The sequence below is a fragment of the Tachysurus vachellii genome, chromosome 2, assembly GCF_030014155.1.
Source record: "Tachysurus vachellii isolate PV-2020 chromosome 2, HZAU_Pvac_v1, whole genome shotgun sequence".
Taxonomy (NCBI): Eukaryota; Metazoa; Chordata; class Actinopteri; order Siluriformes; family Bagridae; genus Tachysurus; species Tachysurus vachellii.
The window spans coordinates 35,824,149-35,837,669 of NC_083461.1; the positions used below are offsets into that span (position 1 = coordinate 35,824,149).

At 43.9% G+C, this 13,521-nt stretch overlaps 2 protein-coding genes across 2 annotated transcripts; one reads left to right on the top strand and one right to left on the bottom strand.

Moving 5' to 3' along the window:
* Positions 1–1,040: 1,040 nt before the first annotated feature.
* On the bottom strand, positions 1,041–13,448 carry gtf2e2 (general transcription factor IIE, polypeptide 2, beta). Its single transcript, XM_060864482.1, has 8 exons — positions 13,270–13,448; positions 12,596–12,756; positions 6,351–6,442; positions 3,947–4,054; positions 3,449–3,631; positions 2,872–2,965; positions 1,763–1,878; positions 1,041–1,346 (listed from the first exon to the last, which is right to left on the bottom strand). Exons 2-8 carry the CDS (start codon positions 12,753–12,755, stop codon positions 1,227–1,229), a joined length of 873 nt encoding a protein of 290 aa, XP_060720465.1. The 5' UTR covers position 12,756; positions 13,270–13,448; the 3' UTR covers positions 1,041–1,226.
* Positions 7,656–10,637, top strand: smim18 (small integral membrane protein 18). Its single transcript, XM_060864481.1, has 2 exons — positions 7,656–7,759; positions 9,561–10,637. Exon 2 carries the CDS (start codon positions 9,567–9,569, stop codon positions 9,780–9,782), a length of 216 nt encoding a protein of 71 aa, XP_060720464.1. The 5' UTR covers positions 7,656–7,759; positions 9,561–9,566; the 3' UTR covers positions 9,783–10,637.
* Positions 13,449–13,521: the final 73 nt, after the last annotated feature.

The window sequence follows — 13,521 nt, forward strand, 5'->3', positions numbered from 1 at the left end:
TATATATATCAAATACATTAAAAAGGCAAGGCATCACAGATATAAGGGAGACTGTGTACAATATATTGACTCATTAACACTTACACTAAGATCATCAGCTGTCTGTAATTCAGCTTTCAACATCAAAGCTATTTAGTTTTTTTTTTTTGCTGTTGGGAGTTCAAGACCAAGGACAAGTACGAGTGTGTGTGTGTGTGTGTGTGTGTGCTGAACGGAGTCTGAGTGAACTAATTTGTGTTTATGAAAGCGTACATTTAAAAGAGTGATGAGAGGACATCAAAAGATCTGACTGAATGAATAAGCCTGAGAGAGGGGGGGGGAGTGAGAGAGAGGGAGTGGGAGAGAGAGAGGGAATGGGAGAGAGAGAGAGAGGGGGAGTGGGAGAGAGAGGGAGTAGGAGAGAGAGAGGGGGGGGGAGTGGGAGAGAGGGAGAATGGGAGAGAGAGAGAGAGAGAGGGAGAGAGAGAGAGGGAGAGTGAGGGAATGGGAGAGAGGGGGGGCGAGAGAGAGGGAGTGGGAGAGAGAGAGGGAATGGGAGAGAGAGAGAGAGAGGGAGAGAGAGAGGGAATGAGAGAGAGAGAGAGAGAGAGAGAGAGAGAGAGAGAGAGGGAGGGAGTGTACAGCCATACAATGTCCTTCTGAGGCTGTAGATGATAAATAAGACAACATTCAAAATAGTTTATGATATAAAGCATGACATTCGTTCCCTGGAGTTTCAGACAGAAAAGGAGAACTTCTGTAGAAAGCCATCGAGTTCTCTGACCATCTACATCTACATCTACATCTACATCTACATCTACATCGGTTTATTCAGTTCTGCTTCACAGATCCAGAGTCAGTGATTCGATCCTGGGCTTGGATTACCGTCTATTTAAATAAATAAATGAAGAACTGACACAAAACTTACCAACATTAAAACAACCCATAGTTCATTTCTACAATAAGCAAGTGATTTAAACAGTCCAGACTGGATTTTAAAGTTTTATTCCTTTAAAAAAAAAAAAAAAAAAAAAAAAAAAAAAAAAAAAAAAAAAACCCTTCAACATACTTGTTAAAGCGCTGGCACAAAAAAGAAAATATATACAGTCGCATTATTCACATTCGAATTTCCTGTTAGTCTCCATGTGGTTTTGGCAAATGAGATCGTGTCGATACACACAGATGTCGAGCTTCGCTTGCCGAGTCTTTGTCCCAGCCAGTGTGGGACGCACGCGAGTGAGCACGTGTCACTTCTTAGCGGGGACTCCGTCAGTGTAGTCTTCCAAAACACCGTTCAGATGATCGTTGTGAGTCTTGAACCGTCTCCTCTTCTGCGTTGCCGGTTTCTTCCTCTTTTGGACTGGCGTCTGCAAGAGTTAATCACAAGACACACATGATTGAGAACAGATGAGATAAGACTCGTGATTATGGAAACTTTCTGAATCCGTTATTCTGCCAGAAGGCGTTTCTATAACTGCAGTTTAGACAGTAGTCTACAAATTAGTTCTTGTCGCTATAGTAACGGCTAACACAAGGACTTTTGTGGAACCATTTTTGGAAAGAGTCTCCAGTTTCAGTGCTTTGTCGTAGTTAGAGGTCAAGTTTTAAACTTTAAGTCAATCAAAAGACAAAGTCCTTTCTGGATGTTCTCTAGTTATCGGTGATATTTCTGGCACTCGGCAGACACTTTTATCCAGAGGAACTTACAGAAGTCCCCCGTCTAGTTGGTCTAGACCGTGTATAACTGAAACCTTATAGATGTACGTAAAGGACATAAACGCACAGATTTCTTTGGCCCCGTGTCCTGCATGGACGAGATGCCCTGTCTCTTCAGGTACTCTTCAATCTTGTCGTCATCTATGGAATCCACCGGAACGCTGCGCCACAGCTTCTGGAATTCTGAAGAACACAGTACACAAATTCACAATATGAAACAAAGGATGGTCGTCTCCCTCCTATTTCTGCCCCCCCCATCTCCCCCCCTCTCTCTGTCCGTCTCTCTGTCTTTCCCCCTCCCTCTGTCCGTCTCTCCGTCTTACCCCGTCTCTCTGTCCGTCTCTCCGTCTTTCCCCCTCTCTCTGTCCGTCTCTCCGTCTTTCCCCCTCTCTCTGTCCGTCTCTCCGTCTTTCCCCCTCTCTCTGTCCGTCTCTCCGTCTTTCCCCCTCTCTCTGTCCGTCTCTCTGTCTTTCCCCCTCTCTCTGTCCGTCTCTCTGTCTTTCCCCCTCTCTCTGTCCGTCTCTCTGTCTTTCCCCCTCTCTCTGTCAGTCTCTCTGTCTTTCCCCTCCCCTCTGTCCGTCTCTGTCTTACCCCCTCTCTCTGTCTGTCTCTCTGTCTTTCCCCCTCTCTCTATCCGTGTCTCTGTCTTTCCCCCTCTCTCTGTCCGTCTCTCTTTCCCCCTCTCTCTGTCTTTCCCCCTCTCTCTGTCTTACCCCGTCTCTCTGTTCATCTCTCTGTCTTTCCCCCTCTCTCGGTCCGTCTCTCTGTCTTTCCCCCTCTCTCTATCCGTCTCTCTGTCTTTCCCCCTCTCTGTCCGTCTCTCTGTCTTTCCCCCTCTCTCTGTCTGTCTCTCTGACTTTTCCTCTTTCTCTGTCTCTCTCCGTCTCTCTGTCTTTCCCCCTCTCTCTGTCCATCTCTCTGTCTTTCCCCCGCTCTCTGTCTTTCCCTCTTTCTTTCTCTCTCTCTCTCTCTCTCTCTCTCTCTCTCTCTCTCTCTCTCTCTCTCTCTCTCTCTCTCTCTCTCTCTCTCCGTCTCTCTGTCCATCTCTCAGCTGACAGCAGAAAAGAATAATTAAGAATGTGGGGTTCTTATGATCATTTTTGTTATACTTATTTGTTTTCCTGCTGGATTCTAACATTTAATACCGGATCTTTTTTCTAGGTTACCGTCCCTCACCTTCATCTACTTCGAAGTGACAGTGTTTGTCGTTGTAGAAGAGAATCTTTTTCTTGTCGGGTCTGGACACGAATATGATCTGATCTCCAAGAGCCTACGCACAAAAAACAACAGAAAAATGTATTGGGTATGTTGTGTGTGATATACTGAGCTAGCCTACCATGTCGTGTCCCTCGTTTTTACTGCCTAGAGATGATTAAAGAAGGAACCCCGTTTGGGCCAAAAATCTGTGGACGGGACTAAAGGACTCGGAAGTGAATGAAAGAAAAACAGTTAAAATAAAGAAAGAAATAACTGAAGACAAGTCTGGCACTGCAGCTGTAGTGTTTTAGGTCATTTAGTCTTGTCCTTAATGAAAAAGATAAGTACCAGAGATCTAGAGAGCAGAGACTTGAGACGGATCACGGAGTGCTACTCAGAACAAGGTCTGATTGATCCGAATATGACATTTATTTATTAAATAATTAACAATAATAACTCAGTTAGCCACGCACTTCACGCACTTTGGGTTACTGGCTTTAGAGTCGCCTCGTTTTCTTATAATAACCACTAAAATGAATAATTTTTAGGGTTGTACTTTGATGGCCTTGGCAGCATTGGGCAGCCCCTCCTCCACATCGTCCAGCAGCACTCCTCCTAACCCCTGCTGATCGTGCTTGTCCAGCAATCTGAGCAGCGCTTTCTTGTCCTTTAGATGGTATTTAGGTTTAAAGGCGTATTTCCCGTCACGCACGTCTATCTTGGGGTTGCTAGCCAAGGCCTGGGAGAGAGGAACAGAGTGTAACAGAGAGATTTCAGTTAGAAGCCCTGCTGAAAGTGGACCAAGAAGAAAATATTTTTGCAGTGAGCAATCTAGAGCTTTCAGAGACTTGACATTCGGTGGTAAATTATGAACAAACAAATCCGGGCTGATCCAAAATATATCGTCATCGCAGGGAGGGAGAAAGAATTATATAAGAAAGCCAAGACATGTATATGCCACAGAAGGAAAAAAAAAGAGGAGAGGAAATTAAGGATGTTTAATTCATATACTGTTTATTAAAAGAGAAAATGAGATGCGTTTTTATAATCGCACCTCAGTCATGAGCCATTGCTTCTGCTTCAACCCAATGTCCAAGAGCTTGGTCTCATCTAAAATCTCCTCCAAGCTTAGGGGATGAGTGTCTCCTCTCTGATGCCTCGTCTAGGGGGAGAGAGAGAGAGAGAGAGAGAGAGAGAGAGAGAGAGAGAGAGAGAGAGAGAGAGAGAGAGAGAGAGAGCGCGAGAGAGAGGGAGGGAGAGAGAGAGTCACAGATAAAAAAAAAAACAAAAGAACAAACAAACAAAAACACACACACACCTGACACAACCTGGAATAAACTCAAACAGGATGTTAGGGTCTGATTCAGAGTCTGCTGTCAGGCAGAAACCTGAACTAAAAACACCTCCATCAACAAAAACACCTGCTGTTCTCCAGAGCACTAAAAGTCCATGCTTGCTCTGTGATTTACACTACACACACCAGCCATAAAGTTAAATCTACCTGCCTAATGTTTTGTAGCTGCTCGCAGCGCTGCCAAAACAGCTTTAACCCATCGAGGCATGATGGATGGTAAGGTGGATGTGATGTGGGAGCTCCATGGACCAGACATGTTTGTACAGCACAACCCACAGATGCACAATTAGAATGAGATCTGGGGAATTTAAAGGTCAACATCTTAAGACTTTTTGTCAACTTGTCTCAAACTATTCCTGAACTATTCCTGAACTATCCTGCAGAAAGAGGACACTGCTATTGGGGAATACTGCTGACATGAAGGACTGCAGCAATATTTACGTAGGTGGTACGTGACAAAGTAACGTCTACACGAATGCCAGAACCCCCAGGATTTCCCAAAGCATCACACTGCCTGTGCCTGCTTGACTTATAGTGCCTCGGATGCCACCTTCTTGCATTGCTCAATAGTCCACTTCTGGTGCCCATCGTAGGTGCTGTAAGTGGTGGATAGCAGACGACAGGGGAAGTCTGACCGGTCAACAGCTACACAGCAATCACGGCTAGGAGTTTGTGTTAGCATTCACCACTACACACATCTCGGGCACTCATGACCCTGTCGCTGGGTCACCGGCTGTCCTTCCTTGGACTGCTTTGGTAGGTACGGACCACTGCATACTAGCAACATCCCACAAGACCTGCTGATATGAAGCTATGCTCCGACCGAGTCGTCTAGCCATCACAGTTTTGCCTTCGATAGAGTCACTCAGATCCGTACGCTTGCTCGTTTTCCTGCTTCCAACACCTCAACTTCAAGAAAAGACTGTTTACTTACTTCCTAACGTACCTCACCACTTGCCAGGTGCCATCGTAATTCATTCATTAATCTTCTACCGCTTATCCGAACTATCTCAGGCGTCATCGGGCATCAAGGCAGATTCACCCTGGACGGAGTGCCAACCCATCGCAGGGCACACACACACACACACACACTCTCATTCACTCGCAATCACACACTAGGGACAATTTTCCAGAGATGCCAATCAACCTACCATGCATGTCTTTGGACCAGGGGAGGAAACCGGAGTACCCGGAAGAAACCCCCGAGGCACGGGGAGAACATGCAAACTCCACACACACAAGGCGGAGGCGGGAATCGAACCCCGACCCTGGAGGTGTGAGGCGAACGTGCTAACGTTCACGATCGTGGCTTGATTGGTGTACATTTTTTGTATGTTTATATATTTTTCATTCAAGGACTTCTGAAATCTTTACACTCAGTTCCCCCCGGAGCTGATGATCAAACCAAGGCCCCTTGAGCTGTGAGGTGACGCCACCCCCGGCTGCTTCTCCTTGCCACAGCATTTACATCATTTAACACCTAAAAGCAATCAGGACATTAGGTGCTACACTCCAGAACAGCTTTTTACCCCAGGTGGTCAGATTCTTCAACAGCTACCTCAGCTAAGGCCATCTGTCTTCCCAGATGCCACTTTCCCTTATTTTTAAATGCTACACTCTCGTACACTGTTGGTTATCCTGCATGTAATTTGCGCGGTCGGGCTGCTGAGCTTTGCACAGTTGTGTAGTCGAGATAATGCTGTTTTAATTACCCACACTGGACTGTTTGGATACGCGTCTCGTCTCGTGCTCGGGACCTTGTTTGTTGGTTCGTCAGAAAGTGAAAGATTTTAATCTAAAATTATTCTGTACAACAACTTATTCCTTGGGGCTTAATGAAAGATAAAAGGTATTTTCTAATTAAGTAATTAGTGAAAACTGAGAGTGGGTAACGATTTCACTCGTTTACAACCCTCGATCTCTGGGGTTCAATCCCAAATGGTCTTCTATTCTACATATAGTGCACTAGAGAAGTTGTACAGCACCTTTACGTTACATTACACACTTTCTGCACTTTAAAAGCAGCAGCACTACTTAGTATTTAGTTCGTTTGCCCCTCGACGACAGTGACACGTGGCAGGACTAGGACGTGACGCTTCGTTACCTTCATGTAGTTGACGATCCGTGCCAGGACCCCGAATTTGTAGCCCGAGCTTCCAGAAAGAGCTTTGAGATTAAAGGATCCATTACTGGAGTCTGAAAAACAGAAAATAAATATATTAAAGACCTGCAACAACTAATCAGTGGAACATTTGTTTTTGTTTTTTTAAAAACACGTTTATGGATAAGTCATTTAAAATAAGATCCCGACTTATGGAGACTTGAAAAATACTAGGTTTCCCCCACTCCCTCCCCCACACATTCTCAATCACCCCCCACTCTCTCCATCACTGTCCCTCCCTCTCCCTTCCACTCTCTCCCCCTCCCACACTCTCTCTCCATCACTGTCCCTCCCTCTCCCTTCCACTCTCTCCCCCCTCACACTCTCTCTCCATCACTGTCCCTCCCTCTCCCTTCCACTCTCCCCCCCCCTCACACTCTCTCTCCATCACTGTCCCTCCCTCTCCCTTCCACTCTCTCCCCCCCTCACACTCTCTCTCCATCACTGTCCCTCCCTCTCCCTTGCACTCTCTCCACCCCTCACACTCTCTCTCCATCACTGTCCCTCCCTCTCCCTTGCACTCTCTCCCCAGCACTCTCTCTCTCCATCACACTCTCTCTCTCCATCACTGTCCCTCCCTCTCCCTTCCACTCTCTCCCCCCTCACACTCTCTCTCCGTCACTGTCCCTCCCTCTCCCTTCCACTCTCTCCCCCTTCCACTCACTCTCCCTCCCTCACACTCTCTCTCACTCTCCATCCCCCTCCATCCCTCCCCCTCTCTCTCACACACACTCTCTCCGTCACTGTCCCTCCCTCCCTCCCTCCCTCTCTCTGCCCATCGCTGCCCCTCACTCTCTCCCTCACTGCCAGTCCATCCATCTCTCCATCAATCTCTCTCTTTCTCTACTTGCTGCCCCCTCTCCATGTTAAACAATATTTCATTTCAATATTTAAACATACTTCAAAATTTCATCCGCGTTTCTTTTGACTGCAAGAGCAAAATCAAAGGGACACCAAAGGGAGACGCTCCTTGCTATGAAATAAATAAGAATTTCTCATGTGAAATGAACTAGATGTAGAATAAAATAAAGCTAAATAATAAAGAACAAAGCAAACAGAGATTTACTTCCTACACCTGATTTTGGACAATGAGAGCATCACTTCCTGCTCAGAGCTCCCGTAGCCCCACCGGAGCTCGGCCAATCGCAGCAGGCTTCATGCATTATTAATGAAGTGTGAGGTGTCTGATGGACGGAGAAGCTGAGCAATGGTGCTGCAGCAGGAAGTGGCTGGGTGGGGTGAGGGAAAGAAAGAAACAGAAAGAGAGAGAAACGGAGAAGGACGAGAGAGGGCGCGAGAGACGGATCGACGCGTGGGCAGACACTCCATCATCCTTCAGCTCTGATTCACAGGTATGGCTCTTTTTTTTATTATTTTATTATTTGGCTTATTACAGGAAACCACAACAGGGATGTGTGTATGGTAGAAGATGACTCAAGTCCACACACACACACACACACACACCCACCCACCCACACCTTGTTTACCAGACAAACAAACACACATATTGTGAAGTCAGTTCATACATCTGACTTTCTCAGTTATTCTGAGCATCGCATTTATTCATGCTTTCCCTGGCAAAAAAACTGAAAGGATATTTGCACGCTTTTGCTTATACGTTGTTTCTGTGTATGTGTCGAAGAAAAAGAGGTGTGAGATTGTGATTCAGACATTATTGCACACTGCTGTTTAATGCTACGGTGATGAGAAGGGGGGAAAAAAGCTGGTAGGGAAATTATGAGATAAAATGATTAATGATTAAAGTGTCATCGCTGCACCATAGAAACCCAGAAATCTAGACCTGGTTATGTCGAGATAAAAAAGAAATCTCTGAGTATGTGCTGAAGGTGCCTAAACATAGGCCTAAACAAACAGCAGCTTATTGGATGCAACACTGGGGAGGATGATGAGGAGGAGGAGTTGGTCATCTGGGACACAGGAAACAAGGAACCATCTGTCTGTATGTGTGAGACAGAAGACTGACAAGATTGTAGTGAAAGCTCATCTCCATCTATCTGTCTGTCCAAGTGTTCAATAGAGAGATGCACCAAGCATACAAACACACACACACAAACAGATCTTATTACACTGCTAACTAGGTTACAATCTTTCACTCACCCTGGACTGGCATCTGTACAGTATGCACACACACACACACACGAGTGTATACAAGGGAAAGACAATAGAAAATGCATTAGGTTAATGACTGCACAACACAATCACATCCAATCGCAATTCGTGTGTGTACGTGCGAGTGAGACAGATGAAGTGAAAAACATGATTATCAGAGCATCTCCAAAAAAAAATAAAATAAATAGCAGGTCCTAGTATACAGTGATTATTACCTACCAAAAGGTGTCCAATGAAGTACAACTGGTGACCCAGTGACAGGGTCGTGGATACTCAGGACAAAAGTGTATAGAAAGTGTCAGAACCTTTAGGCTGTGTAGCTGCAGATCAGTCAGGATGCTCATGCTGATTCCTGTCCACTGCCGAAAGCACCAACAACGGGCGCATGAGCGCCAGAACCACACCATGGAACCACACCACCGCAGTGGAAGAAAGAGTCATGGTCTGATAGATCACCTTTTCTTTTACACCATGAAGTGTGATGTTTTGCCCAATGTCCTGTTGGGCACCTTGGGTCCTGACAATCATGTGGATGTTGGACACCTTCATGGCGACAAATGTACCCTCTTTTAACAGGACGTACTGCAGATATAGCTCAGGTATGGTTTGAGGAACATGACGAAGGGTCCAAGGTGTTCCCAAGTTTCTGGGATGTACCTCAGGACTTAAAGGATCTGCTGCTAAAGTGCCAGATACAACAGGACAACTTCAGATGTCTTGTGGTATCCAAGCCTTTAGGGGTTAGAACTGTTCTGGTGGTACAATGGGGACCTACACAATATTAGGCCAGAATAATGAAGATAAATATTGATTATTACTCTGCAGAATAATGGTTCAGTCATAAAGGGTAAGAAAATCTGTTGCCCGAGCAGCTGAGGCTTTTGGGTCTGGGATGTTTTTATACAATTCATGATGGGCAAGTAGCACTCTACTATTTAAGCTCTACTGTTATTTTCCTACAATGGCACCTCCCCAAGGGTTTTACATTACTTGCAACTCTTTATTTGAGTCTTTTCCTCCTAGATCACGATGACCGTGGCCAGTAGCGTCTCTGCTTCGGTGCAGCAGGTGTTCCCCTTCCATGACGGCTGGAACGTTGCCTGCTTTGTAATCCTCCTCCTCTTCATCTTCACCGTGCTCTCCCTCGCTACTCTGGCTTTCCTCTACGAGCTTCTCGACTGCGGCTGCTTTAACAAAACCAAGACCGCTCACAACCGAAGCGGCAGCAGTGACGAAATCGTATAGCCATGGCGACCAGGTCTACGCTGTGGAGACACCAGCTACGAGTAACTGACTCTGACCACAACTTCGGGATGGATGAGGCATCAGAATACGGACTAAAGAAACGAGCACATATTTCAATGCATAACACTAAGAAAACACAACCCTGACTGTATGGTGTCCTTCATGTGATGTAATTTACAACAGCATGCTTTAGTGGGATTTGTCCGTTAAGCCGTCGCAGCCTAATAAATATCTCTGTGTTAAGCCTTTAATGTAGACATCGACATCTACGATACAGATGTAAACAGATCACAAACAGTCATTCTATAAAAAGTGAGAACTAGGGAAAAGACGTACAATTAAAAATTGTGGGGGTGTCGAGTAATCGAGGCAGACAACAAAGCAGCAGCTAAAATTGCCCTTGACACCAACCACTAAGAATTCGCACTCCTTTAAAGCCAACAGTGATTTCCAAATAAAGTCGTTGCATTGTGGCAAAGCACATCAGTGTTGCACGCTGTGCCTCAACCCCACTTTCGGGTGACTTTCGGCAGTGGCGGTCATAGATAATTTAGCGGATGATCATTATCTGGACAGAACTGAGCCTGGAGTCCAGCACGTCAGTTCATCTCCCCAGTCGTTAGCAGCCTAAGGGGGAAAAGAAAAGGGAAAAAAAAAAAAAAAACTCCCAGCTGCTGCTGAGGACCCTTGAAAACTTTTAATGATAATTTTGCACATTTATCATACAGCGCAGCCTGAAGCTGGAAATGTATATTGCGTGCTTGTGTGTGTATGTGTTTGTGGTTCGTTGATTTCTTTGCTGTCAATTAAATGTACTAATAAAACACACGATGTCCTGAATTCCGTAGAATAGCAACCCGCATCATAAAACGCTGAGGGCTTTATTTTTTGTAATGATACCAAATTAAATTGCCATGTTCAGACCCCTAACGTGTCATTTATTTTTGTATCGAATTGTTTTCTCTATACACATTAGATTAGGTTTTAGATTAGAGTACAGGGCATCGAAAATGAATGCAAGTGTGTGCGGAGCTCATGGGTCGATAAATCATCAATACCGGTCAAGTGAAAACTCCGGTGTGGTGCAATGTCTTGAAAACCTAATTAAATCTACTAATGTAGATTAAAACTAAATGATGACTTGGTAAGTTTAAAGAAAGATTTTGCAAATCGGACTCGAGTTGGACGAGTTTCGTCCAGTTTCATCCTTCATCAAATATCGTTAGGTTTCCGTTCACCATTCTACGCTTCTTACGCACTTCACTCATGAACACGATACAGGAAAACTCTTTAGGCTTGTCTAGATGTTTTTCCAGACTTTTTTATACGGATATATAGACGCGTTGGCACTTACAGCAGATTTTTCCTTGTCTTCCAGATCTTCCCTTCCACAGTTCCACTTACCTGCCATCTCAGAACTGGAAGTGCTTTGATATATTATGTAGGCATCGGTTCCGTTCACTTTCATATCCGCAGCGTATTTCACCCTCTAGGTGTTGAATGAACTGGAACTGTTACTCCGAACGGACTTAGGGTCTGAGATGTGTTAGCAAATATACAATCCCATATTTTGTCATTTGCGTATATTTTTTAATACTTTGCTGGACAGGTTGTGTTGGAGAAAATAATTAAATCAACTGAATATGTGCCAGGAGTTCATCATAATCCTCATGTGCTACCAAAGAAGAGGAACCTATAGCAGGTAAATGGTTAGGAACATGCTAAAAGTCAAATGTTTGCATACAGCTTGGGGAAGTCATTGAAAATACAATTATTATTATTTTTTTTAACAATTCCAGTCATTATCATACGTGGTATGTGCTGTGTTACGCCGGTTATCTGCTTTACTTCCAAAAAATCATTTTTAAAAATAAATAGCAGAGAGACGTTTTATTTCTTGAATCAGATTTTTTTTTTCTTTTTGTGGGTCCGTTCTTTTAGTTAGTATTTGATGGCATTTCCATTTAAATGCTGGAACTGAATCAACCACGATGGTGCTGTTGGGCCCATGAGCAAGGCCCTTAACTCACTGTGCTCCAGGGCCACATATAATGGCTGAAATATATTAAAAACAATAATAATTAAACTGTAAAGCTCTTCTGATCATTATGGCCAAACACATCAGATTTTTTGCTTCATCTGATCAGAAAACAAACCTTCAAAAGGCTGAAAATCTCAGTCTATTTTTTTTTTTTTTTTTTTTAAATGTGGGTTTTAGAGGAAGAAACTTCTTTCATGCGTGACGTTTCAGGTTATTTTGATGTAACGGCAGATTCACATATTCCCAAATAATGTCTTCTTCACCAGTTACATAGCTATTGTCTTGTGAAGGTCCAAAATATGTTCCGAGGTCGCTTGGAATTTTCCAGAGTAAAAATGCACAGTGTCTACAGACAGACCCTTTAACAACCAATGTAAAGGTTTGGCCTTATCTACAGCCTAAAGCCTTGTGAGGACAAGTCTACAGGCAATAATCAATCATTCTTATATGAAGATTTAGTCAAACTTGCCTCAAAACTACATTTACATAATTATACCAGTTGGTCCGATTCAGACAAATCAGGTGCATGAGTTTAGGGAAAAGGTTGTGGAACATCGTGTCCCTTTTTGGCACAAAATGTTCTTCCTGAATATCCGTATCTATGGTACTGAAGAACGGGTTCTTCGACAATTCATAGCGAACCCCTAAGAAGTGGTTTTCTAGGCAAGACTTTCTCTGTGCAAGTTAAAGACACGATTATAAAAACACGTGATATACACGTGATATATTCAGATATACAGACACACACACACAGAGCGTGTGATGGCCTAACCTGCGTTGTTTTTAGATCCTGAAGAAGATTCTCTGTCTGGTTTGCTCTTCTTTTTCTTGGATCCAGAAGCTTCAGAGGATGCTGGTCTCTTCTCTACTGCCGGAGTGGACAGAGCTCTCTTCTTAAAGAGTTCACGTTCTCGCAGCAGTGCAGGGTCCATCCTACACACACACACAATAAAAAGCAGTTGTGAGATATCTGTACAAGTTCATAGTAGTTAGTTAGCAGTGTCACATATACAACAGCACACACACACACACACACAATACTAGATCATTTCAAATGTATAGCTTGTAATATAAGATTATTTTTACTGAGCAGTTAACCAACCTCAGCCAAATGTTACAATATCTCATTTAGATATGTGCTAAAAGAAAAAAAATAGATTTAGAATCACGGAATGAATATGAATAATGGTTCGATTCCGGACGTAAAGGAGTCGACACCGATTCTGAATCGAATAGCGATGTACGTCGTTGTGAATCGACTTCGCTATTGAGAATCGACTCCTATATTTTCTTAACAGGTCTAACAACAGCTAAATGGATAAGAAACGTAACACAGAACAGTAACTTCTTGTTTAAGTGTCATTTTCTTACTATAATTAGCAGGAGCAGCACTCTGGAATAAAGCTAAACGCTAAAAAAAATCCCCAGTAAGAAAATTTAACCTACCTGCTTCTATCAACAACGATCTTTCTTTGACTGAAAGATCTGTTATACTCTATTAAATAATCCGAAGATTATTAGCTGCCTTTGGGTTGAATTCAGTGTAGCATTTTAACTGTCAACGCCACAAGCTAACGATGCTAACTACAACCTGACAAGACTTCCGAGGAAAAAAAGGCGACGCCGCACTTTGTCTTTGTTACTAGTATTATTTTTCCGCACCCGTTTTCTGACAAACGTTGTCTAGGATTGGTCCGT

Coding starts and splice junctions, on each gene's coding strand:
- smim18 (XM_060864481.1), top strand. CDS start 9,567: ATGACCGTGGCCAGTAGCGTCTCTGCTTCGGTGCAGCAGGTGTTCCCC.
- gtf2e2 (XM_060864482.1), bottom strand. CDS start 12,755: ATGGACCCTGCACTGCTGCGAGAACGTGAACTCTTTAAGAAGAGAGCT. Junction 4,055..6,350: donor GGATCGTCAACTACATGAAG/GTAACGAAGCGT, acceptor CTCTCCCCCTAG/ACGAGGCATCAGAGAGGAGA. Junction 1,347..1,762: donor ACACGGGGCCAAAGAAATCT/GTGCGTTTATGT, acceptor TAACTCTTGCAG/ACGCCAGTCCAAAAGAGGAA.